Source organism: Bos mutus, chromosome 20 (genome assembly GCF_027580195.1).
Source record: "Bos mutus isolate GX-2022 chromosome 20, NWIPB_WYAK_1.1, whole genome shotgun sequence".
In the NCBI taxonomy this organism is placed as follows: Eukaryota; Metazoa; Chordata; class Mammalia; order Artiodactyla; family Bovidae; genus Bos; species Bos mutus.
This window is the reverse complement of record NC_091636.1, coordinates 38,948,290-38,975,965: the sequence shown is the minus strand read 5'-3', so window position 1 is coordinate 38,975,965 and position 27,676 is coordinate 38,948,290. Positions and strand designations below refer to the sequence as shown.

General features: G+C 40.4%; 2 protein-coding genes across 2 annotated transcripts in view; both read right to left on the bottom strand.

The window, feature by feature from the left end:
* The window catches only part of AGXT2 (alanine--glyoxylate aminotransferase 2), a 42,277-nt gene extending 35,659 nt beyond the window's left edge, over nucleotides 1–6,618 (bottom strand). The window contains exon 1 of the mRNA XM_005907373.3: nucleotides 6,531–6,618. Coding sequence (XP_005907435.1) covers nucleotides 6,531–6,618 — 88 coding nt within the window. The remainder of the gene's footprint in view (nucleotides 1–6,530) is intronic.
* A 10,717-nt stretch (nucleotides 6,619–17,335) lies between these two features.
* Nucleotides 17,336–27,676, bottom strand: part of PRLR (prolactin receptor) — a 70,486-nt gene continuing 60,145 nt past the window's right edge. Inside the window, exon 9 of the mRNA XM_005907371.3 lies at nucleotides 17,336–27,532. Coding sequence (XP_005907433.1) covers nucleotides 26,642–27,532 — 891 coding nt within the window. The 3' untranslated portion in view covers nucleotides 17,336–26,641. The remainder of the gene's footprint in view (nucleotides 27,533–27,676) is intronic.

Sequence of the window (27,676 nt, the reverse complement as noted above, 5' to 3'; positions counted from 1 at the left end):
AACACAAGATAAACTGGAGCCAGAGGAATCATTAAATATTTGGAGCTAGAAGGAAGCTTAGATTTTTTTTTTTTTTGCTTTTGATCAAGATGCTCATTTTATAGATGTAGAAGCCACCCTAAAGTGGTGAATTAATTTAAGAACACCAAGCCAGTTAGCTACAGAAGAAGAACAAAACTTTGAGTTTCGGACTCCAAGCCTGGTACCGTTTTGCTCATTCACTGGCCACCTCCACCCTCCTCTTCCATCACAGATTTTGACCCCTCTATATAGCAGGGGATGGAATAATAGAATCAGAGAACACTGGAGCTGAAAGAGAAGTCTAGAAACTTTATAAGTACTCTTGGAAAAGGATGCTGCTAATTTTGAGGTTCAAGGTCAGTACAGAGATAATTTTACAGGTGGAGAGAGCTTGGCAAATGATTTCTCTTGTTCAGCATGAAAGTTTGAATCCATGGATGTAATGTTGGAGTTTTGTGTGGCTATGGAGTCACCATCCTGAGAAACACAATGAACAATTGTGTTTTTAAATGAGCTGGAAAGTAATGACTCTGAATATGTTTTATTTCTTTCATGAAAGAGTTCATTCACTTTTCTGCTCTAAAATAGTCACGAATGTCATTAATTTGCTCTTACTTTAAAAGCAAATGGCTTTGGCTACCCATATATAAAAATGACCCCAAAATAAACCTACGTTTTCTGAGAATTTCACCTTTTGAAAAGCTTTTCATTGTCTCTCTCTACATTAGTTGCTCTTCTGAGATGGGGAAAAAAATTCTGAGTGTTTCTAAGAATTCAAATTCTCTTCAATCCTGCAGTCTCATTTTCCTATCTGTAAAACTGAAGTTACCCACTGAGGAGACTGAAAGGTCTCTTGACTCCAAAGTTACAGGAAATTATGAAAGTGGTCTGGAGAGGACAATAAGGAGAGTTGGAAAAATTTGATAAAGAAAAACTTGAATTTTAAGTGGTCAAGGTAGGTATATTCAATCATTCATTTGTTTATTCACCAAATTCATGGGAATATGATGGTGAAATGAGGGCTCAAAATGAAATTCATAAAATTCTGCTCTCAGGAAGGAAGAGGGAAGGAAGAAAGATTAGTTATTAAGTAGGAAAAATAATGTCAACAAGTAAAATAAGTCTAGATAACATATGTTGAATCCAAAAAATAAAACAAGTGAATAACCATATTAATAACAAAAAAGAAACACCAACTCACAGATATAGAGAACAAACTAGGGGTTACCAGTGGTGAGAAGGATGGGGGGAGGGGCAAGACATGGGTAGGAGATTAAAAGGTATAACTACTATGTATAACTTCCCTGGTGGCTCAGATGGTAAAGCGTCTGCCTATAATGCAGGAGACCCAGCTTTGATCCCTGGGTTGGGAAGATCCCCTGGAGAAGGAAATGGCAACCCACTCCAGTGCTCTTGCCTGGAAAATCCCATGAGTGGAGGAGCTACAGTCCATGGGGTCGCAAAGAGTTGCAAACGACTGAGCGACTTCACTTTCACTATGTATAAAATAAGTAAAGCACAAGAATATATTGTATAGCACAGGGCATATAGCCGATATTTTATAATTATTTAAATAGAATATAGTTTATAAAAATATTGAATCACTATTCGTCTACATGAAACTAATCTGTACTTTAATGAAAAAGAAAAAAATGTAGATAACATCTTAAAACAGCTGAAAATCTCTCTCGCTAAACAACCCAAACTCAACAAAAATAGAAAATACAATAATCAATGGACAAAAAGAAGCAAAATGCTTCAGTTTTCATTATTTACTAGAAAAAACCTAAATACATGGTTAATTGCCTGCATTCTCTAGTCAAAATAACCTCTGTTTTTTTTCAAAATAATTTTTTTTTTACCTCTGTTTTGAGGATGCCATAGATTTGAAGGTTAATAAAGATTCTCTGAGACTCCTGGAAATTGTGTGTGTGCACATGGGGATTTCCAGGTGAAAATTCTAGGGGAACTTCTCTTTGTAATGATAAAAACTTTTTTAATATTCATAACCAGCTTTCAACACAGAGTGGAAATTTATCAAGAGCTTGTGACTCTTTCAAATGAAAAAAAAGGTTCTATAACATTTGAAAATATACAATGCTCATACTTGGTAGAACATTAAAGAAATTTATTAAAGTGCTAATGACACCTTATTTCTGCATAGCATATTAAGTCACTTTAAAAAAGCTGTCGAGGGGGGAATGGCCTGGGAGATTGGGATTGACATATGTACACTCATGTATAAAATAGATAACTGATGAGAACCTACTGTATAGCGCAGGGAACTCTACTCAGTGCTCTGTGGTGACCTAAATGGGAAAGAAATCCAAAAAAGAGGGGATATATGTACATGTATCATTGATCCACATTGCTGTACAGCAGAAACTAACACGATATTGTAAAGCAAATATATTCCAATTAAAAAAACAAAACCCGAAATAAATATATTTAATTAAAAATTCAAAACCAAACCAAAACAAAACAAACTTGTCACTTTGGGTGTCTCATTTGATACTTGGCATAGCCAATGGGTTTAGAAAGGAAGATATTATCACTCACCTTAGAGCTGAGGACGTGATTAAAAGTGAGGTGTTTGCACTTTTGAGCCACCCCTCACCACCCTGTTGATTCTTACAAACACCTCCCACCTTCCCTCCATATCCTTCCAATAAGTGTTCTTTTGCTTAAAGTGAACCGGGGCCAGTTGACGTTGTTCACTAGCAAGAGCTCTGCCTGATTCTGAGGCTGGTGACTCTTGTCCTTCCTTTTGGCACTTTTGGGGGCAAGCCTAGTCTGAGTCCCTCCTAGCCTTCTGATGGGCTTAGATCAGTCCTCAGATGGCAGAAAGGATGGTCTGGTGGTGTAGGTGGAACACCTACTTTTAGGCTAATTTGAATGTTTTTCTTAGGAAAGACTTTGCAGGAGTTTTGGGAAGTTTCTCAGCTGGAAATGGGTGTTATGTGCAATTAATTCACTCTCCTATGCACCCCTCCTTGTGGGACAGAAGGCAGATGGTAGCAAAACAGTATGTTTGAGTGTATACCCACCTGCCTGAACATGTTATACATTCAATAATCCTGTGTGTGTGTGTGTGTGTGTGTGCGCTCAGTTGTGTTGGACTCTTTGAGACCCCATGGATTGTAGCTCACCAGGCTTCTCTGTTCATGGGATTCTCCAGGCAAGAATGTTGGAGTGGCTTGCCATTTCCTCCTCCAGGGGATATTCCTGACCCAGGGATCGAACCTGAGTCTCTTGTATCTCCTGCACTGGCAGGTGAATTCTTTACCACGAGCTCCAATTTAGCTAATTAGTAAAAAACGCACGGCTAAGAAGCCTTTGACTGTGTGGACCACAATAAACTGTGGAAAGTTCGGAAAGAGATGGGAATACCAGACCACCTAACCTGCCTCTTGAGAAATTTGTATGCAGGTAAGGAAGCAACAGTTAGAACTGGACATGGAACAACAGACTGGTTCCAAATAGGAAAAGGAGTACGTCAAGGCTGTATATTGTCACCCTGCTTATTTAACTTATATGCAGAGTACATCATGAGAAAGGCTGGGCTGGAAGAAGCACAAGCTGGAATTAAGATTGCTGGGAGAAATATCAATAACCTCAGGTATGCAGATGACACCATCCTGATGGCAGAAAGTGAAAAGGAACTAAAGAGCCTCTTGATGAAAGTGAAAGTGGAGAGTGAAAAAGTTGGCTTAAAGCTCAACATTCCGAAAACGAAGATCATGGCATCTGGTCCCATCACTTCATGGGAAATAGATGGGGAAACAGTGGAAACAGTGTCAGACTATTTTTGGGGCTCCAAAATCACTGCAGATGGTGACTGCAGCCATGAAATTAAAAGACACTTACTCCTTGGAAGGAAAGTTATGACCAACCTAGATAGCATATTGAAAAGCAGAGACATTACTTTGCCAACAAAGGTCCGTCTAGTCAAGGCTATGGTTTTTCCTGTGGTCATGTATGGATGTGAGAGTTGGACTGTGAAGAAGGCTGAGTGCCGAAGAATTGATGCTTTTGAACTGTGGTGTTGGAGAAGACTCTTGAGAGTCCCTTGGACTGCAAGGAGATCCAACCAGTCCATTCTGAAGGAGATCAGCCCTGGGATTTCTTTGGAAGGAATGATGCTAAAGCTGAAACTCCAGTACTTTGGCCACCTCATGTGAAGAGTTGACTCATTGGAAAAGACCCTGATGCTGGGGGCAGGAGGAGAAGGGGACGACAGAGGATGAGATGGCTGGATGGCATCACTGACTCGATGGACGTGAGTCTGAGTGAACTCCGGGAGTTGGTGATGGACAGGGAGGCCTGGTGTGCTGCGATTCAGGGGTCGCAAAGAGTCGGACACAACTGAGAGACTGAACTGAACTGAAGATATTTTCTATACTCTTTCATCCAAAAAACAAATTGCTTCTGTAACTTTGTGGATATAGTTAGCCTAACGTGATTGTGCCTGTCAAACAGAGGCAAGGCTAAATATTCCGTGCACACATATATCACACAATATATGTGTAGGTGTTACATAAGGATTGTGACACTTTTTTTTTTTTTTTTGCATATCTGGCAATACTTACACCAGGTGATCTTCCTATCTAACATGGACCCTGTCTCCCCCTCCCCTCATTTTATTTTTCTATCCCCTCACCATAATTTATAGCCCATATCTCTACTGGATATTTTAAAAATATATTTATGCAATTTTCTATTTATCCTCAGTCTCCCCCATTGAGACACATAAGGGCCAAGGTTTTGTTTTGCTCACTGTGGCTTAGTTTAAGCACAGGGGTAAGTGCTCAATTACTTATTGACTAAATGTCTATTTGTAGAACCCAGCAGGTCCATAAGAAGTGTGTGTTCAATGAGTGTGTGCTTGGATGAACAAACAAGCAGGTAGGTATTTAAGACTAGTAGGTAAGAAAGTGGAAGTCAAGCACCAAAGTTTTTGAAAAGCCAGGTAGAGTAGGACATCCATGTCTATGTGTTGTGGGTTTTTGCAAGATGACTTCTCCCCCGCAGTGCCCTTGGTGGAAGAGTCCCTGCTGAGTTGATCAAGATCTGTAGGCACCGAGCCTCACCTGGTCCCACCCCCAGCCCAGCTCCACAACCCTCAGGGCTGGGGTAGGAAAGGGGAAGGGCCAACAGAGACAGTATTTTCTCTTGCCTTGTCAACAACCGGTACTTTTAGGATAGCGTCCTCTTTACCGAGCATGAGACTCTGGGTATAATTCTAGCTCCTTCTCCTTCTACAGAAAATGCTGGAGTTAAATAATGTTCTGGCAAAGGACCCATGACTGGGGGAAAAGAGAAATCCAAACCAGACTGGAAGAAGAGTGGTTTAGAAAAGGCCTGGTGGAATCACTCTGACTTTGGAGTCAGACAGACCTGGCTTTGAATCTCAAGTTGTCATGTCTACATTGCTGCCTTTGATCAAATGTTTAAATGATCCTTTATCCTTCTGTCTCATCTGTGAAATGGGATAATAGTATTCCCTAAGAAGTTTGTTTGAAGATGAGAGCACCAGATACATATTAAGTTTCAAAGAATCACAGCTGTTAAGGGGGAAGAAAGCAAATGGAAGAGGAAGGCAGGAGAGAGGAAAAGGAAAGATGTGGAGAAAATGAAGATAAAATTGATCATCAAAGGGCAATGGAAAAGGGTCCCCTTTGTTCAGGGCCTGTGGGGCATGGGGTCTTGCTATGTCTCATCAATGAGATGATGATGATTGCTTATGCTCACATTTCATCAGAGAGATTAGTGAGGAGGTGGTGGGCTCCTAGTGAAACAAGATATGTGTGAAAATCAGGAATACATGAAGCTACCACCAGACCTGGCCACCCCAGGTCTGTTCCTGCTGGAGGAAAAGGAGGGTCTGTGTGGAAGAAGAGGTTCACAGTCTAGTCCTGGCTCAGGTGGCTTTGGGTAAATGACTTCTCTGAGGCTCAGTTTCCTTGTTAGTAATTGGGGGTACCACATTTTAGGGGCATGGCAGAAATTTGTGAGGATGCTTTATGTCTTTTAAAGTAGTTCAAGCATCTGTATACTACAGTTAATACTTCATTATTTGAATTGCTTTCTTTTATTTCCTCTTTGCTGCTGCTGCTGCTGCTAAGTCGCTTCAGTCGTGTCCGACTCTGTGCGACCCCATAGATGGCAGCCCACCAGGCTCCCCGTCCCTGGGATTCTCCAGGCAAGAACACTGGAGTGGGTTGCCATTTCCTTCTCCAATTCCTCTTTATGTTTCTGCAAATATTTTTAGTTTAAAATTGTGTCTAGTCTGATTTTATTACCCATGAATTTCGTTTCGGGATGAAAGGATGCATTACAAAATATTGGACATGAAAAGGGGGCACTGGGTTTGACAAGGTGGGGTCTAGCCCACAGGTCTTAGATGATCTGTCTGGAATTCGAGAATTCCAGGCAACAAGCTCCAGAACTCAGCCCTTCCGCTCTCACTGACCCTTCCACTGACCCACATCCCCCTGGTTTCCACTCACCCTTAAGGGAAAAGCACGTCTTGGGGATCCAGAGAGATAAGGTTTTCAGGTGCAAAGATCTCAGCAAATGTCCCCAGGCTCCTGTCATTTCTCCCAGTCAGGAAGCAAGTCCCCACAGAAGCAGGAGCAATTAAACCTGTGCTTCCCACGGAGCAAGGACTCAACTGCTCACTGACCAGCTGGACTTTGAGATTAGGGAGGAAGGGGAAGAGCTCCAGAGGGGAGTCGTGGAGGGATTACTACCTTCACTTCCGGCGGGCCGCAGAGCTTCCGTGGTTGGCAACAGTGCCTTAAGGGGAGAGAAAGGGCAAAGGAAAGAGGCAGAGGGAGGGAGAGAGGGAGGAGGAGAGAAAAGAGAAGGCAGGTAGGCAAAGCAAAAGTCTTCTGGACTTTCTTTAATTGAAGGATAATCGCTTTACACTATTGTGTTGGTTTCTGCCATACATCAACATGAATCAGCATAGGTATACATTATGTTCTCTCCATCTGGAACCTCCCCGCCCCCCGCCCCCCACAGCGTCCTACCCTCTGGTTCTCCTGGACTATTTTGTTAGTTTTGTGTCCCATGAAGGTCTCATTGGATGAACGTCTCGGAAGGGTGATGATGGGTATGGGAGAAGGGCCAGGATACAGTTCCAAGGGTCAGTGACTTAGAAAGGAAACAGCGAAAAAGAGAAAGAAGGAAGATATGCATGAAGTGAACAGGTAAAGACATTGCTGTTGGTGTTGGGGTCTTGAGGAAGACAGGAGGCACTAATGGGGAAGAGGGTGGCCCATGGAAAAGCAGAGAGGCATCGAATAGCTAGGGAAGGCCCTGGACTGCTGCCTTAGGTATCAGAATAGTGCAAGAAGTTGAGAGCTGAGGATTTAGGGGGCTTTATTTTTACTATGCTTTAATTTCTTAAATTCCCATTTGTCACTCCTGCCTCTCCTGCACCCTTAACCTCCATAAGTAACTATTCTGTGTGTTTAATGTATACCTTTTTCTTCATAAGTACTCTCGTAAAGGGCTCCACACTGACTCAGCAGTAAATAATCCACCTGCAATGTAGAAGACCCCAGCTTGATCCCGGGGTCGGGAAGACCCCCTGGAGAAGGAAATGGCAACCCATTCCAGAATTCTTGTCTGGAGAATCCTATGGACAGACGAGCCTGGTGAGCTATAGTCCATGTGGTCACAGAGTTGGACACGACTAAGTGATCAAACAACAACACATTCTTGTAAAATGCGTATTGTTCGGGGTGAACGCATTTTTACTTTGTGTAAGTATGTGTACTTTTTTTTTTCCACTCAGAGCCATGCTTTTCAAATCCATCCAGGTTTCTGTGAATAGACATCTTCCAGCAGCTCTGGAGTGGGTGCCTCTGGAGTAGGGCAGTGCCTAAGTGGGGAGAGTGACAAAGGCAACTGGAGCTGGGAGGGTAAGGGGGTGTTGGTTTGGAAAGTGGCTCCTGTTAATGGAAGGCAAGGAGAGACAGAAGAAAGAGGCAGGTCTCTCCACAGTGGTAGGTGGCAGATTTAATAAACAAGGGAACTTACTTATGAGACTTGTCTTTGGAGTGTAGATCTTTGCACCCTACCCACTGGAATCTCAAAATGATTTTTTAAAATAATTTTATTTAATTTCTGTTTGGCTGTGCTGAGTCTTTGTTGCTGCCTGGACTTTTCTCTAGTTGTCGCAAGCAGGGGCTACTCTCTAGTGGTTATGCACAGGCTTCTCATTGCAGTGGCTTCTCTTGTTGCGGAGCACAGGCTCTAGGGTGCTCAGATTCAGTAGCTGTAGCGAGTGAGCTCAGTAGTTGCGGTTCCCAGGCTCTAGAGCACAGGCTCAATAGGCATGGTGCACAGGTTTAGTTGCTCCGTGAATGTGGCATCTTCCCAGAACAGGGATTGAACCCGTGTCTCCTGCATTGACAGGTGGATTCTTTACCACTGAGTCACCAGGGAAGCCCCTTAAAATCTTATATAGAGGCCTTAAATGAGGTCAGTCAGGTACACTGTCCAGTAATGTACACGTTACTCTTTCAAGCCTGCATCCTTGGACCAGTTCCCATTGTGTGAATGATGGGCAGAACGCACATGCCAAGGACAGAAGAGGGGGTGAGGGGCCTCTGAGTGCCTGGATCCAGCTCTTGGCTCAACCAGTGGTCACATCCTCTCCATCTCCTCCTTCAAGAAGGGTGGGGTTGGGGAAATACCATATAGGGTGGACGTCTCGAGTCGCCTTTCACAGAGGACCAACTGGCTTGACCACATCCTTCACAAACATCTGGGAAACAATCTTTTTATCCCAAATGCCCAGGAGAGGTGAGGGTACCAGGTAAGCACAGAAAGTGTTTTAAATTCAATGTAAATTGCCCACTTTTGTGTGGGTTCCCAGCTCCCAGCCCATTCTGCTTTGGGGGCTTGTAGAAGATGATTATGCAGTCTGGCTTGTCAACTGCCATGGGACTGACCCACGTCAGTGAGACCAGTTGCAACACAGCCTCTCCCCGGGCTGCCTAAGCTGTCACACTGTTAGACTGAGGTGAGAAAACACCGAGTTCCTGAAGTCTGGCACGTGACCTCAACTCCCCTGGGCTGTAATCTATTTTGCTTCTGTGAACACTGCAGACTGTAAGCTCCTTTGATCTGTGATTTTTTTTGGGCTTTAAGTTTAAAGATTATTAAGGTGAGAGGTACCCATCTGGGGCTGCCTAGAGTGGGGAAGCAGAGCATGGCACTCGGAATAATTTCACAGTGAGCACTTGTACCCTCATTATTTAAAAGGAAAAACATTTATTTTGATTACCATAATACAATATATGCTGTCTGTGAAAACAGAAGAAATTCGTTCTCATGTGTGTACCTATGTATACACAATTTTTTTTCATAAACTGCTTATAGTCAACAATATAGCTTTTCGTTTAAAATAAAGATCTGAGTCATCATTCCTAATTCTTTCGAGGTATTCTGTGATATGTTTAATTTAATTTTGGAAAATTCTTGGCCATTGTTACTTCAGTATTTCTTCCCTGTTCTCTCTTCTTCTGGTGTTTTAATTATACACATATTACAGCTTTTGAAATTGTCCCAAAGTTCTTGGAGGTTCTGTTATTTTTTCCCCCACTCTATTTTAATCTGGGAAATTCACTGATCATTTCCTCAGTTATGTTCAGTCTACTGATGAGCCAATCAAAGACATTTAAAATTTTTGTTTGTTGTTATTGTTACGCATTTTTGATTTCTAGCATTTCCTTTCAATTCTTTCTTGCAGTTTCTATCTCTCTGCTTCCTTTACTCATCTGGTATTACACAATGTCTGCCTTTCTCATTAGGACATTGAACATATTAATCATAATTATTTTAAAATTGTCTGATAACTCCAATATTTGCATCATAGTTGAGTCTGATTCTGATGCTCAATTTGTCTCTTCAGATTATTTTTTTCCTCTATCATTTTAGCATCCCTGGAAACTTTTAAATGAAAGATGGATGTGATGTATTAGGTCACAGGACCTGAGGCAAATAAGTTTTTACTGTGAGGTTTTATGTTAATCTGGTAGAGCTGGGATGTGTTTGTTTTCTGTAGCTGTAAGTGCCAGAGGATTCAAATTCCTCTAGTGTCCTTGTTTTGTCCCCTGTGATTTTAGGGCTTCCTTCTCTTTAAATAGAGCCAGGGCAGCTCTTTCAGCTATAATCCACTGTTACTACATTTGTCGCTCAGTCGTGTCTGACTTTTTGCCACCCCATGTGCTGTAGCCCTCCAGGCTCCCCTAGCCATGGAACTGTCCAGGAAAGCATATTGGAATGGGTAGCCATTCCCTTCTCCAGAGGATCTTCCCGACCCAGGGATCAAACCCTGGTCTCCTGCATTGCAAGCAGATTCTTTACCATGTGAGCCACTAGGAAACTGAAGCCCTAAAATCTTATGATTGGATCTGTCTTTTAGTGGACCTATGTCTCTGAACTGGGTGATCATCACAAGTATTTATCTATGAATTTTCAGTAAGTATAAACTAAAAAAAAAGAAAAAATCTGCCCTCTGCTCCCTTCCTTGGCTTCAGTTTCCCCAGTCTGTTTCCTTGAAGCCCTTATTCCTTTTGACTATGTTCTTTATTTTCTCCCTTAGGTGAGGTAGGAAGCATAGAGGTGGTTGGAGCACTTTGCCAACTGATACGGGGCTCCTGCAAAGTCTGCCCTGGAGAACAAATCTGTGTTAAGGTGAGGTCTCTGTGTATATCTTGTGATGGTTACTCTTCTCCTTCCCCAGCCAAGGGCTTCCCTGGTGGCTCAGACAGTAAAGAATCTGCCAGCAATGTGGGGGACCTGGGTTCAATCCCTGGGTCAGGAAGATCCCCTAGAGAAGGTCATGGCAATCCACTCTAGTATTCCTGCCTGGAGAATCCCATGGACAGAGGAGCCTGGTGAGATACAGTACACGAGGTTGCAAAGAGTCAGATACGACTGAGCAACTAACATTTTCACTTTTTCCCCAGCCAAAGGGACCTTCACCATGAAAATCTAGTGGTGTTCCTGTACTGTAGATGATGCCCAGAAAATTAAGGATCCTCCTAAAACTCTGGCAAACAGGGAGTTTCGCATTCTCGTGCTAGTCCACGCTCAGCCTCTAGCAATTTTTCAACATTGCTGTTATGTATTTCTACCAGTTGTGGCTCCAGATTAAGAAGGTCTTGACTGTGACTTTGAAGACTTGCCTGTATTTCTAGATCCAGAGTGACATTTCTCTCTGCAATCTCACTTCTATGATGGCTTCAAGAAAAGCCATTGGTTTTCAGTTTCTTCTTGTAAAAATGAGAGTGACATCTTCCAAGCCCTTTACATGTTGGAGAAGCTGGAAGTCTCCATTTATTTTACTTAGTGAGTCCCTATAGATGGACAGCTGTATTTTCTCCAGCATCCTAGGACATAGAACTTTGTGCACTAGAATAACTGTTTTTTTTTTTTAACTTTGGACAAATTCCTGAAGAGAAATTTCTAGGTCAAAATGTATATATGTTTTAAATGCACTCCAGTGAGATGACATCAACTTGTCATTTAACTGAATTAACATGACACAAAACTGTTTTCCAAAATGTTGGGTCTTTTGACTTTTATAGCGACAGTGATATCCACTGAATCTGAAAACTAGAATGAGGAGGAAACATTAGGTTCCCTTCAGATCGGGGAGTGGCTCAGACAGTAAAGACTCTGCCTATAAAGCAAGAGACCCGGGTTGGATCCCTGGGTATTCGATCCCACTCCAGTATTCTTGTCTGGGGAAGCCCATGGGCAGAGGAGCCTGGTGGGCTACAGTCCTTATGGTCACAAAGAGTTGGACATGACTACATTTTCAGATGTAGAAGGCATTTGAAATAACACTCTAAGATCTTCTAGGTTCAGAGGTAAAATGAATATTATATAGAAATTATCGTTGAATTATAAAGGATGTTAAGAAACATTTGCTCTGGTTCTTTTCATTCTCTCTTTAAGCAGATCAGGTATAATTTTCTTCATTTTATATAAGATCAGAGAAGATGAGGAACTTCCCATGACTGGTAAATAGGAGTGTCAGGACATCAGTCAAGGGACTTGCCATCTATAGTTCCCACATAGTGAATTACTTTTAAGATACAGAATATATTTCATCAGTTAGGAAAATATTGGAATTTCTTCTTGAAAAAGATAATTGAGAAATGAGGAAACCTGGAAATTCTGTTGTCATGTTAATAATTATAGGGTTTTTTAATTTGCACACAGGTTTACTAATGATTTATCAGTTAAATCTTGAGTGAACTTTGCTCTTTGACCCCAATTCTTCTGCCAGTAACAGCAGGGTCTGTAAGATAACAGCCTTTCCAAAGAGATCCTTTCCCTGTCCTCATTTAGGAGTGCCAGATTGAAGGAAAGGGAAATGTTTTGGAAGAATTTTGGAAAAAACCCAATTTACATGAAACCTCCAATGACAGATATTCCATTCATAGTGAATGGACTCTGAATGAGGGTGTGTGCAGGTGTTGAGACGGAGGGGCAGAGTTGGCAGGTGTGTTGGGGAGAAGAACTGCATGGAAATGAGGCTTAGACATGGTAACCTTTAGACTTTCAGGCAGCACTGATTTTCTTGATAAAAGGTGCAAAGACCTTCAATTTAATTATTAGGATGAACTCTTTGAACAAGGCTCATCTGGAATTACTAGAGTTAATATTTTTTAAAGTCAGTCTGGTAAGACCTGGGGACACAATATTGCCTCAGCCTTCCCACTAGATTATGATCCCCAGGAGGGCAGAGAGCGTGTTTCTAATGCTTCCTAAATCCTAGCACCGTGCTTGGCACACAAGGCTCATTGTGTTCAACAATGCATATGGTCAAATGACTGACAGGCCACTTAATTGAGGGAATGTTAAGAGGATGAAAGGTATAATTTGTTAGGAAGACTGAATATTTGAATGTATCAGTTCAGTTCAGCTCAGTTCAGTCGCTCAGTTGCGTCTGACTCTTTGCGACCCCATGAATCGCAGCACGCCAGGCCTCCCTGTCCATCACCTACTCCCGGAGTTCACTCAGACTCACGTCCATTGAGTCAGTGATGCCATCCAGCCATCTCATCCTCTGTCGTCCCCTTCTCCTCCTGCCCCCAATCCCTCCCAGCATCAGAGTCTTTTCCAATGAGTCAATTCTTCGCATGCGGTGGCCAAAGTACTGGAGTTTGAAGTGAAGAGGAACTAAAAGCCCCTTGATGAAAGTGAAAGTGGAGAGTGAAAAAGTTGGCTTAAAGCTCAACATTCAGAAAATGAAGATCATGGCATCTGGTCCCACCACTTCATGGGAACTAGACGGGGAAACAGTGTCAGACTTTATTTTTTTGGACTCCAAAATCACTGCAGATGGTGACTGCAGCCGTGAAATTAAAAGACGCTTACTCCTTGGAAGGAAGGTTATGACCAACCTAGATAGCATATTCAAAAGCAGAGACATTCCTTTGCCAACAAAGGTTCATCTAGTCAAGGCTATGGTTTTTCCTGTGGTCATGTATGGATGTGAGAGTTGGACTGTGAAGAAGGCTGAGTGCCGGAAGAATTGATGCTTTTGAACTGTGGTGTTGGAGAAGACTCTTGAGAGTCCCTTGGACTGCAAGGAGATCCACCAGTGCATTCTGAAGGAGATCAGCCCTGGGATTTCTTTGGAAGGAATGATGCTAAAGCTGAAACTCCAGTACTTTGGCCACCTCATGCGAAGAGTTGACTCATTGGAAAAAACTCTGATGCTGGGAGGGATTGGGGGCAGGAGGAGAAGGGGACGACAGAGGATGAGATGGCTGGATGGCATCACTGACTCAATGGACATGAGTCTGAATGAACTCTGGGAGTTGGTGATGGACAGGGAGGCCTGGAGTGCTGCGATTCATGGGGTCACAAAGAGTCGGACACAACTGAGCGACTGATCTGATCTGATCTGATACCTAGTAATATGGCCTCCAAATACATAAAGCAAAAAATGATAGAATTATAAGGAGAAAGAAGAATTTCCATAATCCTACAAGATTTTAACTTATTTACTAAATACCTCATAAAATTATATCTTAAGCAGCACAAAAGATGACTCTCATAAATGCAAAATTCTTAAATAAAATGTTAGCAAACTGAGGCAGCAAAGTTTGCAGAAAATGCATCATGATCAAGTAGAATTCATTCCAAGAATGTGAGGCTAATTTAACATTGAAATGTTTTCTCTAAATAAATTCTGTATAACAATTTGCATATTAACTAACAGAGAAAAGACAATTATATCAATGAAGTGAAGTGAAGTGAAAGTCGCTCAGTTGTGTCCGACTCTTTGCGACCCCATGGACTATACAATTAATGGAATTCTCCAGGCCAGAATACTTGGAGCGGGTAGCCATTCCCTCCTCCAAGGGTTCTTCCCCACCTAGGGGTCAAACCCAGGTCTCCTGCATTGCAGGAGGATTCTTTACCAGCTGAGCCACTAGGTAAGCCTTATGTAGAAAAAAATTTGAGAGCCTTCAGCAGCAATTTAAGATAAAAAAAATATTATTAGCAAACAAGGAATAGAAAGGAGTTTCCTTAACATAGCCAAAAGTATCTGCAAAAATGGGCAGGAAGTGCACTTAATGGTGAACTTTCAGTAGCACTTTCTTTAATGTCAGGATCAAGAAGGAACATCCACTATTCTCTTTCTATTCATTTCTGTACTGTAATCCAGCCCCAAGAAATAGGTTAGGAAAAAGAAATACAATTTTTAAGGGTCAGGAAAGAAGAAAACACTGTTGTTACATTCTGATGATATAATTGTAAAAATGGAAAATGCAAGAAAACCTACAAATTGAAAGAATAATTGGAGTTCTATAAGGTTTCAGGATATAGGATCAGTATAAAAATTCAGTGGTTTCTATATATAAGCAATAAACACTTAGAATAAGATAATTTTTAAAAAGATACCATTTACGAAAGCAGCAAAAGTATTATGGTGCCTAGGAATGAATACAGTAAAACACATGTAGACATTAATGAAGAATAGTGTAAAGCTTTATTAAATACAAAAGTAAATGAAGTGATATTTCATGATCATGATTAAGAAGATGCAGTATTATAAAGATGTGACTTCTCCAAGAATTAACACATAAATTTTACTAACAATAATTTAATTCCTAACAGAAGTGTTTTGGAAAGTTGATAGGCTTAAAATTCATATGATAAACAAATGGCCCAGAATTGCCAGAATAATTTTGAAGAAGATAGGGAGGTGTAGGAATTAATTTACTGGGTAAAAAAGCTGCCTAAAACTAGGCTATAAGAGGGGGACACTGGAGCAGGAATAGATAAGCAGACCACTGGACTGGAAGAGATGCCCAGATGTAGGATTTAAACCTTGTGTAGAGACTCAGAAGATGTCAAAGATGGCATAAAAGCAAATCAGGGGTGAGTTATTCAGATCCGGAATGGATTCATTAGGACAATGAAAATGAAAGCAACAATAACAAATTACTTTATGATCATCAAATTGTCAAAAATTAAATATCTGAAAATACTAGGTGATCATTAAGGAGGGAACTCCTACACTGTTGACTGGGGTAGACATTGGTACAACTGCTTTGGAAAGAAATTTATAGATACTGAGAAAATATTAAGATATGTGTCTCATGCTGCTGCTGCTGCTGCTAAGTCGCTTCAGTCGTGTCCAACTCTGTGTGACCCCATAGACGGCAGCCCATCAGGCTCCCCCATCCCTGGGATTCTCCAGGCAAGAACACTATCATCTAGTAATTTACCTCTAGATGTACATCCTGGAAAAGGTCTTGAAAATACTTAAAATATGAGACGGGTAAGAATGTTCATTACAAGTCACGTATAGTAGTGGAAATGGAAAGTTGATCAACACAGGGATTAACAAATAAATTTTACATATGTACACAACTGCATGCAGCAGAGAGAATTGAGTGAAGTAAGTCGGACAGAGGAGAATCTAAAAGAAGTGATATAAATGAGCTTACTTACAAAACAGAGACTTGTAGAGAACAAACCTACGATTGTCAGAGGGGAAGAATGAGGGGAAGGGATAATTAGGGAGTTTGGGATCACGTGTACATATTGCTATACTTAAAATGGATAACTAACAAGGTCTTACTGTATAGCACAGGAAACTTTGCTTAATGTTATGTGGCAGCCTGAATTGGAGGGGAGTTTGGGGGAGAATGCATTCATTTTTTTGTATGGCTGAGTCCCTTTGCTGTCTGCCTGAAACTGTCATAATATTGTTAATCAGCCATACTCTAATATAAAATAAAAAGTAGGAAAAAAGAACCAATCAATTGAATCTATTTGGATCTCCATAACCCAATGCTGAATGAAAAAAATCAAAGTGCATGATGATATGTGTTATTATGTCTGTAAAATTCATAAACACCAGAGTAACTGTACATGTTGTTTATAGATACATATGTATGAAGTAAAGCCATTTTTTAAATGGCCAGAAAGGATATACAACTGCAGGATTATGGTTACCACTGGAGAAGTAAGATAGAGAATTTGGTTATTGAGGGATGTCATTTTCTGCATCCATTGTATTTCATTTATTAAAAAGAAAATGTCTGGTAAAGAGGTAATATTTGTGAAATTTGGGTGTTGGTAAGTGGAGATCTTTGTTATATCATCCTCTATAATTTTCATGTGTATGGCATATTTGGTGCAAAAGACAAAAGATTATAAATGGAAGGGTCAATCGCAGCTGGAGTTTTAAGTGAAGACATGGGATAGAAAGAAGTAAACAAAAGAAAATGTGTATCATTGGCATTGAGATTTGTGGCTTAAGCCTCACTTGGGAGAGCAGGTTTATTAGATTTGGAACCCCTCATCTTCATTGGTCTTGGTTGTTCCCAGAAGGCCCAAGGAATTTCTGAGTGCTTCCAAACATGTTTGCATTTTTAAAGCTCAAGTCTGGCAAATGGCTAAAGACTCAGGAACTTGAGGGCAGTGGAAAGAGAAGATGTAGAATTTAGCTGGGTTGGAAGCAAGATGTCAGTTTTGATTTAAAATTAATAGGAAAATAAAATCAGGGAATATGTTGAAAGAGGAGCTCAAGAATGCATGCCTGGAAAAAAAGCATTGGATGAGTGTTCTAAGCCAAATATTTCAGTATGTGTCTGCATTTTTGATTTCCAGAGAGGCTTAGATTGCTGTTATTTTTCCTTCTTTAAAAAATATGTCCTGATAAAGTTTTTTTGAAACAAATAAAAAACCTCCAAAACTTATATTATTCATTAAATGTTTCACATACATAGTAAAAGACCCACCAAAAATCATGGCTTAGGAAGAAATTTATTGATTCAATTTAAATTAAGCATTGCTACCATTGCAAAAGCAGTTGCTCTGAAAAAGTATTGAAAAATGTATCATGAGATTACATAGTTCAGTAACAATATCAATATTGATCACTTGAAGCAAAACTACTGCCAAATGTCATTGAAATTCATTTCACTAATTTTTAATAATTTATGGAGCAAATGTGTATCACCTTAAAAATGTACCTGTGACATTTACAAATTCTTTCAAACACATTTATAAATACAGTAATAAAAATTCCTGAGCTCCCTTAGCTTATACCAGTGTTCCCCCAACTGACAACCTAAGTGGTATTTGACTAACATCCTCTAGATTTACTTAAAAAATATTTTATCACATTCATAAAAGTACCTGTGTTTCAAGTTCATTGGTAAGTATAAGTTTTAGTGTGAACCTGATCATAAGACAAAATTGCTTAACACTTGTATAGGCAGCAGGAGTAGGTGAGGTTATGGGCAAAAGAATTCCAATTTAAGTGTCAAGACCTCCAATGTAGACTATGCTTTACAATATCAAGATGAGTTTAATCTCATCTGTACTCTTCAGAAGGATAAAACTGTGAGAATCTGCTTCCCTAACGGGTAAGGTCCTATTGGAGGTTTTTCAATAACCCCATTTCCTATGTGCTGTGCTGTGCTTAGTTGCTCGGTCATGTCCAACCCTTTGTGACCCAGGGACTGTAGCCTGCCAAGCAACTCTGTCCATGGGGATTCTCCAGGCAAGAATACTGGAGTGGGTTGCCATGCCCTCCTTCAGGGGATCTTTCCAACCGAGGGGTTGAACCCAGGTCTCCCATATTGCAGGTGGATTGTTTATTGTCTGAGTCACGGGGAAGCCCAAGAATACTAGAGTGGGTAGCCTATCCCTTCTCCAGGGGATCTTCCCGAACCAGGAATTGAACCGGGGTCTCCTGCATTGCAGGCAGATTCTTAACCAGCTGAGCTACCAGGAAAGCCCCCATTTCCTATAATCCTGCCCTATCTTCTAACCCCAAGACATCAAGATTTCTGCTAAATAGGTATTATATCTCACAGGCCCTCAAAATAGGGGAGATTTAGAATATGTAGAAGTTGATTAGTCAGTTGTAGAGTTTGGTGGGGTTAAGGTTTCAGATATGGTTCTGGAAAGATGTGGCAACATATAATTTCTGTTTCCTTTTAGGAAAGCATGTCATTTTGGAAAATTAGCTACACAGTACTTCTCCAACTCATCATTATTATATGAATGCTGTGTCTGGTGACTGACACTCCAATTTTTCCAGCTTCAAAGTAAATGTGTGTCCAATAATTAAAAGCAGATGGCACCAGTGTAAGTATGGGGGAGTCAGTCTTTGACAGAAGCCAAGTTTTAGGGGATGATATTCATGTAAGAAATTTCTTATTCCCTGGTAAGACATGGCATTAGAGAATTTAGGAGTCAGAGAAGAATTTGTAAAGCAAACCTCACACCATCCCATAATTCTGCAACACAAGTATAAGCAGTAGGTAAAGATTTCTAAATCTAGATCCATTAAAAGATTAGCATTTTACACTTAATCCAATGAATTTGGTCAGAAGAGATGTTGTTAGTAATATGGATGAATCATACTGTTCAAAAGCATTCCATTTTTCAAATGGCTTGATTTTTCCTTTATTTTATAATACTTAAATGAGCTTTTCTGATCTATCCCTGGGTTCTTGGTTCCATCTCATTTTATTTTTATTTTTAGCAGCTTCTTGTGTGAGGGATGGGGGTGAAGGAAGGAAATTATACTTTGCAATCATACAGAAGGGTGAAGAGAAAGGAGGAAAATTGTTTTGGTCTAATTTATATAAATAGTTTCTGGATTACAAATCCTTTTGCAGCAAAAATCCATCAAGAAAATTGTTTCAGCCAGGCATGTGTTATTTTTTTCATTTACATATCAAATAAAAATAAATAGAGGAAGGGGAGGCAAGGAGAATAAACATTTATTGAGCCAGGCACTGAGCTGGGAATTTTCAATAATATGAGTAGAAATATAATGATAATATTATACTGGGATGATTTTGTTTGGCAAGCATTGTTTTTGGTGTGAAGTAAAAAATGAAGAAGTCTGGTAATAGCAGTTAGCAGCATCTCCCATGCTCTTGATATGGATTTAGCTATCCACAGCGTCCTCTCAAAATGGAAGGAGACAAATTAATAAATCCAAGGGCAACAGAAAGCACAATGTGCAATAACTAAAGATTTACAGAACTAAAGATGCAAGATAAATTAGATGAATACAGTCTTCTATAATTTTTTAAGACTAAAAAAATAGGCATTGTAACTAGTTCATGTAGAAATGAATTTTTAAAATCAAAACAAGGTTATTTCTGATATATGCCTGATTTTTCCCATACCATAATATCTTTGATGGTTAAAATCAGATAAGGAAAAAATTTATTTCTGGGGGCTTTAGGGAAATCAAATTGTGAGAAATATGCCCCTCATGGCTTTGGGTAACCACGTTGTGGTGACTCCTGGTTAGGGAAAAATCTGCATCTATAATTTTGTTGGTTTTTCACCTGGTGACCTACTATGTATTCTTTCTGGCCCTTATTCATCAGCCAGTTTTTATAGAATGTAAAAATGGTTATTGAGAAAACCTAGCATAAACTTACAAACTGATTAATTTAGGAGGTGTATCTTCACGTAAAAAAACAAAATAAGACCCCAGAAACTTGTAACAATCACTTCTAATTTCCTATGCAATATTGAAGAATTTTGTTTGGCATTTTTTAGGAAAAGAGAAAAAGCAGAGGTAGTGGTAGGTTTGAATGTATGGAACCTTTGGCTGTCCCTTAGCCTTCACTTCAATATGGCTTTACAGAAGACACAGATCCCTAACAGCCAGTTCTAGGTTGCTTTGGTTTCTGCATGAGACATGAAAATTGTTTGAAATGACTGATCAAGCAGAAAAGCAAGCCTAATTATGCAAAAAACACCCCAGAAGTATCAGAGGTCACATGAAGCAAAGTCGAGGGGTTGACTTGACTTTTAAACAATTGTTGGATTGTACTTTAAACACTTAACCCCAGATCAGCTGTACAATGGCAACTCATACTACTTGTAGACAAAGATTAAGAAAAAAATTTAGCACATTCACGGTTTCAACAGAAAGATATGATTACATATTTTTTTCAGTCTTGTTTTCCAGATATAGAAACAATCACATCGAAATATATATGGATAGATTCTAACTCATGAAATAATTATTTTCCTTTGTAGTATACAGTTAGTTTCACAATAGGAGGATTATATATCTCAATGTGTCATACAGTTTTTGAACCACATAAAGCAATATAATATAAAATCATATAACAGTTAAAGTCAGGATTATCACCTGGCAAATACATAACTATGCCACTGAAAATAGTCAAAGTGGAAAATGTGACATCATTTCTAAGCAATAAGCAGCTTCGAAAGAAGGACATTAGGATAAGAAGGGAAATGATTACTTTTAAAACTTCAAAATCATTTTATCAGGAATTTCATAAAACAAACTGTTGTTTAGGAGACTCTTTGCCATACAATTTTTCAATTTCAAGTAGTATAACAAGATTTCCCCACCTACTTAGGATATGTGAAATTTGCATGGAAAACTCAGATTGGATTATGAAATGTATGCAGGTGAAGTGTGCGTTGACCATAATATGAAACTACTGGTTTTTATATTACTACTTAAGTAGCTAAAGTTTTTAGAGTTGTTTTTTTCTTTTTATCAGCAGCAGGTAAAAAGTTAACTACCAGACTATGGTTAAAGGTCTCTCTTTTCATTGACCACAACCACATAAACAGTGTATGTTTTCCCACTTTACATATCTCAGTGCTTCCTGACATGAAATTGGAGCGTAAATCAAAGGAATCAAGGTGGACAAAACAGTCGTGGGCATATGCACATCTCTTAGCCATAAACTCAGAACACTGAACAGAGTCACTACATCCAAAAAAATCAGAGTTTAGCAGGTTACTTTCGGCATTCTGTGTAATCCTGAGAAGCCCAGACATTTAGAAACATCCTATTTTTCTTTCTTTTTAAAAAATATTTTATATTTATTTATTTATTTACTTTGGCTGTGCCAGGTCTTAGCTGTGCCATGCGGGATTTCCAAGTGGGATCTTAGTTCCGTGACCAGGGGTGGAACCTGGGCCCCCTGCATTGGAAGTGTGATGTCCCAGCCACTGGACCACCAGGAAAGTCCCCCACACTCTATTTTTCTATCTGTTTCCTTTTATGGAAATAGGTAACTATGTGAAGGTCTCAGAGCCAAAATCGTCTTGAAATACATAAATCTAGCGAGAGAACTATTTGATTTGCAGATGATATGTACACTGGTCATGAAATACATCCAGGCCATAACTATAAATAGAATTTCTGATTAGATTAAAACTCTTGAGCAATCATTTTGCATTTTTAAGTTTCTGCTTAAGACCTCCACAAGAGTCTTCATTGTAGCTTGGATTTATTAATGGCCTTTGAACACATGAATGAATGGATGAGTTGAGCTAGAATCTCTAAGCCTGTGGCTCCGTAAATAAGATAAGTTGTGACCTTTAACTTGGGCCTTGATATCTATGTGGCCAATTTATTGTTTGACTCAGGCCAAAGTCATAGTTTATGAATAATTTAGTTTCTTGCAAATCCTATGGTTGCTACTGTACATAATGAACTCTCAGGAGAAATGGAGGCCCTAAGTGAGAGCATTAAAAGCCTACAAGGTGGACAGCTAAGAAGAAGAGGAGGAGCCAAGGATGTTAAATGAAATCGATGGGACTTGCAGGAGTAGACCTGTTTTTCTCTTCAGCATTGTTACAGCCACAGTGTCCACTGCTTCAGGCTAAGGGATCATCAGCAGGGTTTTCCTGCAGTGTCCCTGGGCCATTTACCGAAACCCTGGATTTTACTCAGATCTTGCGCATCAAAGACTGTTAGAGCCGGAAGGGGTCTTAGAAACGTCTTAGGCCAAGCCACTCATTTAACAGATGAGGGAACCAGAGATTAGCTTTTAAAGGACTTGCTAAGATCACACAGCCTGTTTACTGGCAGCCGGAAATTGAGTGCTCAGCCCACTACCCTAGCAACTATGTTAATGATGCATGGGCTGAAAAGGCAGAAAAAGAAATTGGTTCACTAGAGGCTTTCAACAATGACAAATCTACATCAGCAATCCTGCGGACCATAATCCAGAGGCTTTTATGTCTTTCTGCATGTGTGCCAAGTTCCATGGTACACGCGTTGCCCTTTTCAGGCCCTGGCATGCAATTCAAAGCCATTTGAAAGTGCATTAATGTGTTTTTAAACTGAGGGTCTCAAGTAACAGGGTGGCAGACTTATTCCAAAATCTTAGCCAGAGTCAATTTCTTATCAAAATAAGTTACAGTATTCACATCAGCTGTGTGCTAATTCAACTAAACAATAAAAATCCACTCAGCGGTTGCTGATTGGACCTTAGACCATTTAATGATTCCCTTTCTGGCTTTTTCATTCATTTACTTAAAATGTAAAATTTACTGTCTAAACAATACACTTTTCTTGTGAAAAGAAAACTTCAAAAAAAAAAAAAAAGGCACTTTGTAAAATGTGTACAACTCTGATTCTTTCATGTCTACTCTAAAGAGATAACAAAATTACACCTGGCTGGATCACGTCTTTCTGAAAGTGATGGGCAGCGGCAGGCAGCCTGGAGAAAGTTGGGGGACAGACCTTCCCCAGCTAAGCTGCACGCTGGAGCTCAGGTGCCTCTGCTTGCTCATCAGATTCCCCCTTTCAGTTGGGTCACTATAGGACAGAGTCAAACTCCTTCATCTTGTACAGATGGTAAGGGATTGACCAACTTTGGACCAAACCAGTTGGGATTGGCCTTAGGCACTTAGGAGAATGGAGAGTCAGTTGCATGTCAGTGACGTGACTGATTTTGACTTGTGCTCATCTGAGGTGCCTTGTACCCATTTGCTAAAACTGACTAGAGAAGATTTTGCACTTTGAGTTATAAGCTTCCATAAATCACCCACTGGCTATCCTATTTCCATGTGCTTTGTAGCTTGAAGTGTTTATTTATAAAAATATGACTTTTTATAAATCAGAGCTTGAGGCTTTTAACACCAACTGTGCAGTAGTGGTTCATAATCCGTAAGAAGACAACAACAACAACGACAAAAGTGCAAACCAGAATCAGCAGCCTAGTATAAGAAAAGCATTTTGTCCCTAAAAATCAGAGCCTCTTTCAATGTCTTTTAAAAAAAATCTCTGCTTCCCTCTATACACATATTTGCACATCACTTTAGACTATGATTCTATACCTATGTAATTTGTAAAATGCATGTACAATATGTTAAGATTAGTTGGCATTGATTTAAACCTGTGGCCGACTCATGTTGATGTGTGGCAGAGGCCAACACAATATTGTAGAGCAACTGTCCTCCAACTAAAAAAAAAGAAAAAGTGAAACAAAATGAGCACATCACTGAAGAGGACGTGTGTCTATGATGAAGGGCAATTATTTGTTAGCTTAATTATGATACAAGGCATCGGTTAATCATCTTTGCTGGACACTATTGAGTGAATCATGGAATTAAGGATTCACAGTTTAAAAGGACATTATAGATTATTTGGCCTAGCATTTCATTCAGAGCAAACTGAGACCCAGAGAAGGCAGTTGAGCTAAGCTAACATAATTAGCACTAGAAGCTGGGTCTCCTGACCCTTAATCTGCATACTTCCACTTGACTCGAGGACTTCTTGATAGAAAATAGACTAGACTATGAAAAAAAAACCCCGCAATTCATTAAAGAGTGCTAAGTGACCAAGAATTATAGCCCTGGCTTTAGTTAGTGATTGACAGTAATCTACTTACTAATTGATGTTTTTTTAAGAATTCAGTTTGAGTCTTCAGCCATGAAAGTTTTTTTTATACATGCCAAATCATACATCAAAATACTATTTTTGAATCCTCATACTATCAGAGTGGTTCATACACACCTTGGAGGAGATGGGACTATTCTGAGAAAGATTTGGTCTGTGCTGGCTTTGAAGGGCCGAGTCTTTGGTCAGTGCTTCTCAAGGTGGGGTATATTCCTTGACCCTCTTAGAAGTTGTATGTGCTTTTGCAGATCATTCTCTTCCATTATGTGAATCCCAAACCACTAATAGATTTTAAAAGTGATACCTTTTTATGACAGTACTGTTCACTGCAAGTCAAACAGACTCAACCTGTACTTTCCAGGAAAGAACTACTCCAGGCACTACAATCAGCTTTAGTGGAAATGATCTGCTAGGGCAATGCTTCTCAAACTTCACTGTGAACTTGAATCATCTGGGGATCTTAGCAAAATGCAGATTCAGGTGGATGGGGGTGGCGAGGGCAGAGATTCTGCATTTCCAAGCAGCGCCCATAGATGCAGGTGTGGCTGGTCCTCAGACTGTATTTTGAGTAGCAAGGATCTAGGGGACTGAATAAACTTGGACAATCTTCCCCAACAGCTCCCTCACTCTTAACCAGTTGTGTGTGTATTGGGTGAACAGAGCCTCAGATATGTTACCTTTGCATTTCTGGGAGCTCTGGCAGTGTGTTCACTTTCACACATCAGCCAACCTCTGAGTCCCGTTCCTGTCAACATGGACTTATTGGGCTGGAATATTTAACTCACAGAGGGAGCTCAGATTCTTTGTGTTCCAGCTGAAGAAGTGAGCACACAAGTGGATTTGCCCAAGATTGCTCAGAAAAACAAAACAAAAACCCTCTCTCTAAGGCAGTATGTTAAATGTTTCCACTCTCCTTCTTCATCTGTATAAATTTTCACCCAGAGAAGTGAAAATTTCATCTTTATGAATTTTTACCCAGAGAAGTGAAAATTTCACAGAGAAGTGAAAATTTTCACCCCAAGAGCAGAACCCCCAGAGTGGCCCTAAATTACAAAAGAAGTAATTTTCAGTTTGTGGAGAGTCCTAAAACTCTAGTTTCTTGATTGCTATTTAAAGTATCCGGGAGATAAAAAGAATCAGAAAAACTGTACTACACTGTGCTGGAAATTGAATTTTGTCATCCACTTCCTATTCCTCAGTGGGCTTTGGCTTGGTATGGCATTTTATTCCACAAACAGGGACTGTATATATCGCCGAGTACTGAAAATACTCATTATAACCTCATATAAACACTGTACCTGCTGAATACGTAAACAAGCTGTACTGGGAAGATAGAAAATAGTCTTTTATTTTACTTAAGTGATAGAAAAATAGTCTTCAAAAATACATTGTTAAACTTATGGGTTTATATTAAAGTAGAATTTGTATATACAGTAAGGCAGTACTTCCGTGAGCATCCTGCTATGATTATATTTTAAATTAAAGTTAATCTTTTGGGACTTTTTTTTTCACTAACAGAAGACAAGGGTGTGTAATAAATTATCTATCATGCTCAAATGAAAGAGGAAAACATTTTAGAAGGATTCACCACATGAAACTCATTTGCCTCCTGTGTAAGAAAATTTCACTTTCTAAAACCCTATTTTCTAGAAGTTTCAGAATGAAATACAATTTAGGGGTAAAATCCATGCTTAATAAACTCAAACTACTAAAAAAAAATGGAGGCATCCTGTTTACTTGCATATTGGCCATGTGTCATTTTAAGGTAATAGGAACGGATGGAAACAATTTGTCAGGTGTTCTAGAATGAATCTTTTTAAGTGCATTGTATTTGGTTAATCCTAATAAAATGAAAGAGGAGTGCAAAGGTTAAGCAACTGGTCTTCAAAGTGGTTTTCATGGCATTTCTCTCCTATCTACCATCTTCCCATGGTAAACAATTTTGACTGACTTATACCCCTCTGTCACATACGAAACCATGAAGGCCTTTTCCAGATTATATACCTATTGGCACTGTCTCTTAAGAATACTAGGCAATGTGCTTTTATATCTTTGAACATATAATCTGACAACTAATAGCAAAAAAGTAAATCTACAAATCACACAAGATGGAACGATTTGTTCTGGAATCAGCTGTTGGACAGAGAGGCAACTGGTTGAAAATAGAGAATTAAGAGTGAACTGGGAGTTGGGTAGTGTCATTCTAACCCTGTTCTTGAGCCCTCTCTGGTAGAGTGCATTTCACGTACTCTGTAGTGTTCCCTGAAGGAAAATCACAATTGAACCCATCCTTCCATAACTCTCACTGCAAGAGTGCATAAAACCTGGGGGACCCAGTCCCCAGCCCAACTGGAGTCTGCAGTTGCCTGGGGGTGTGGGGGAGATAGCCAGGTCGGCCTTGGCTGGATTCTATGGCAGGGCTGGCGGGGCCTTCTTGGCTGGTTCTTCTAACAGAGTCAGGTTTTGCGCTTGCGGATCCGGCACCAACACCAGGATGTTGCTATCTGTCACCCGGGACACCTTTGAGTACTCCTTGCTGGCTTCAGGGGCGCCAAACTTCTCGTTTTGTTTTGGGAACAGAGCCAGCACTCCATCTTGGCTGACCTTGTGGATCTCCACATATTCCAAGGGTTTAGCAGAGATCAAGGGGGTTTTGTCTTGGGGTAGTGGCCACACCGTGTCTTGGTCAGGCTTGGAACTGCAGCCTTCTGACTCCCTCTGCTTGGTTGCCTTTCCTTCCCTGCCAGTTTCAATGGTTTTTGAGGCTTTTAAAGCATGTTGGTCTGTTTGGTCCAGCGAAGTGGCTGTGGTGCCTGCCATGCCCAGGGCCAGCTCACACACGTCAGCAATGTTGTGGTAAGAATATCTGGGGCTGTGTAGGCTGGGGGGCTGCGGGAAAGGCCATGTGGAAGATTTGGGTCCATTGGCCAGAAAATAGGGGATTTTGCCTTCCCCGCTTGTGCTCTGAGGGGCCTGGAGACATGTAAGGTTTGTTTCGGGATTCTCCAGCTTCTCAGGGCCCTCGGGAGTATGGAACTTGGAGGGATGGGCCTGAGGTTCATCACACTTTTCAGACAAGAGCGAAGGGCTGTCGAAGCTGCCCCGGCCAGAGTCACTGTCAAGATCCAGGTGCATGGGCTTCACGCCTTGCTCCGTGTGTTCTTTGGAGGGGCGTGGCATCAGCTGCTGGTCCTCACAGTCATCTACCTCTATGAACTCCATCAGCAAGTCCTCGCAGTCAGAAGTCGGGGGGAAGTCTTGGCTTTCCAGAGCTCTCAGAAGTTCTTCGGACTTGCCCTTCTATTAAAACATAGACACAAGGCGAGAAGGCTGTGATATCTGCAATCAAAGTGAACGCCATCAGAATAAATTCCCTGGGGCTGACTTTTCACAATCTTGTGCTTTTGGCCTCACAGTGGCTGATGTCAAGTGACATAATGAGTA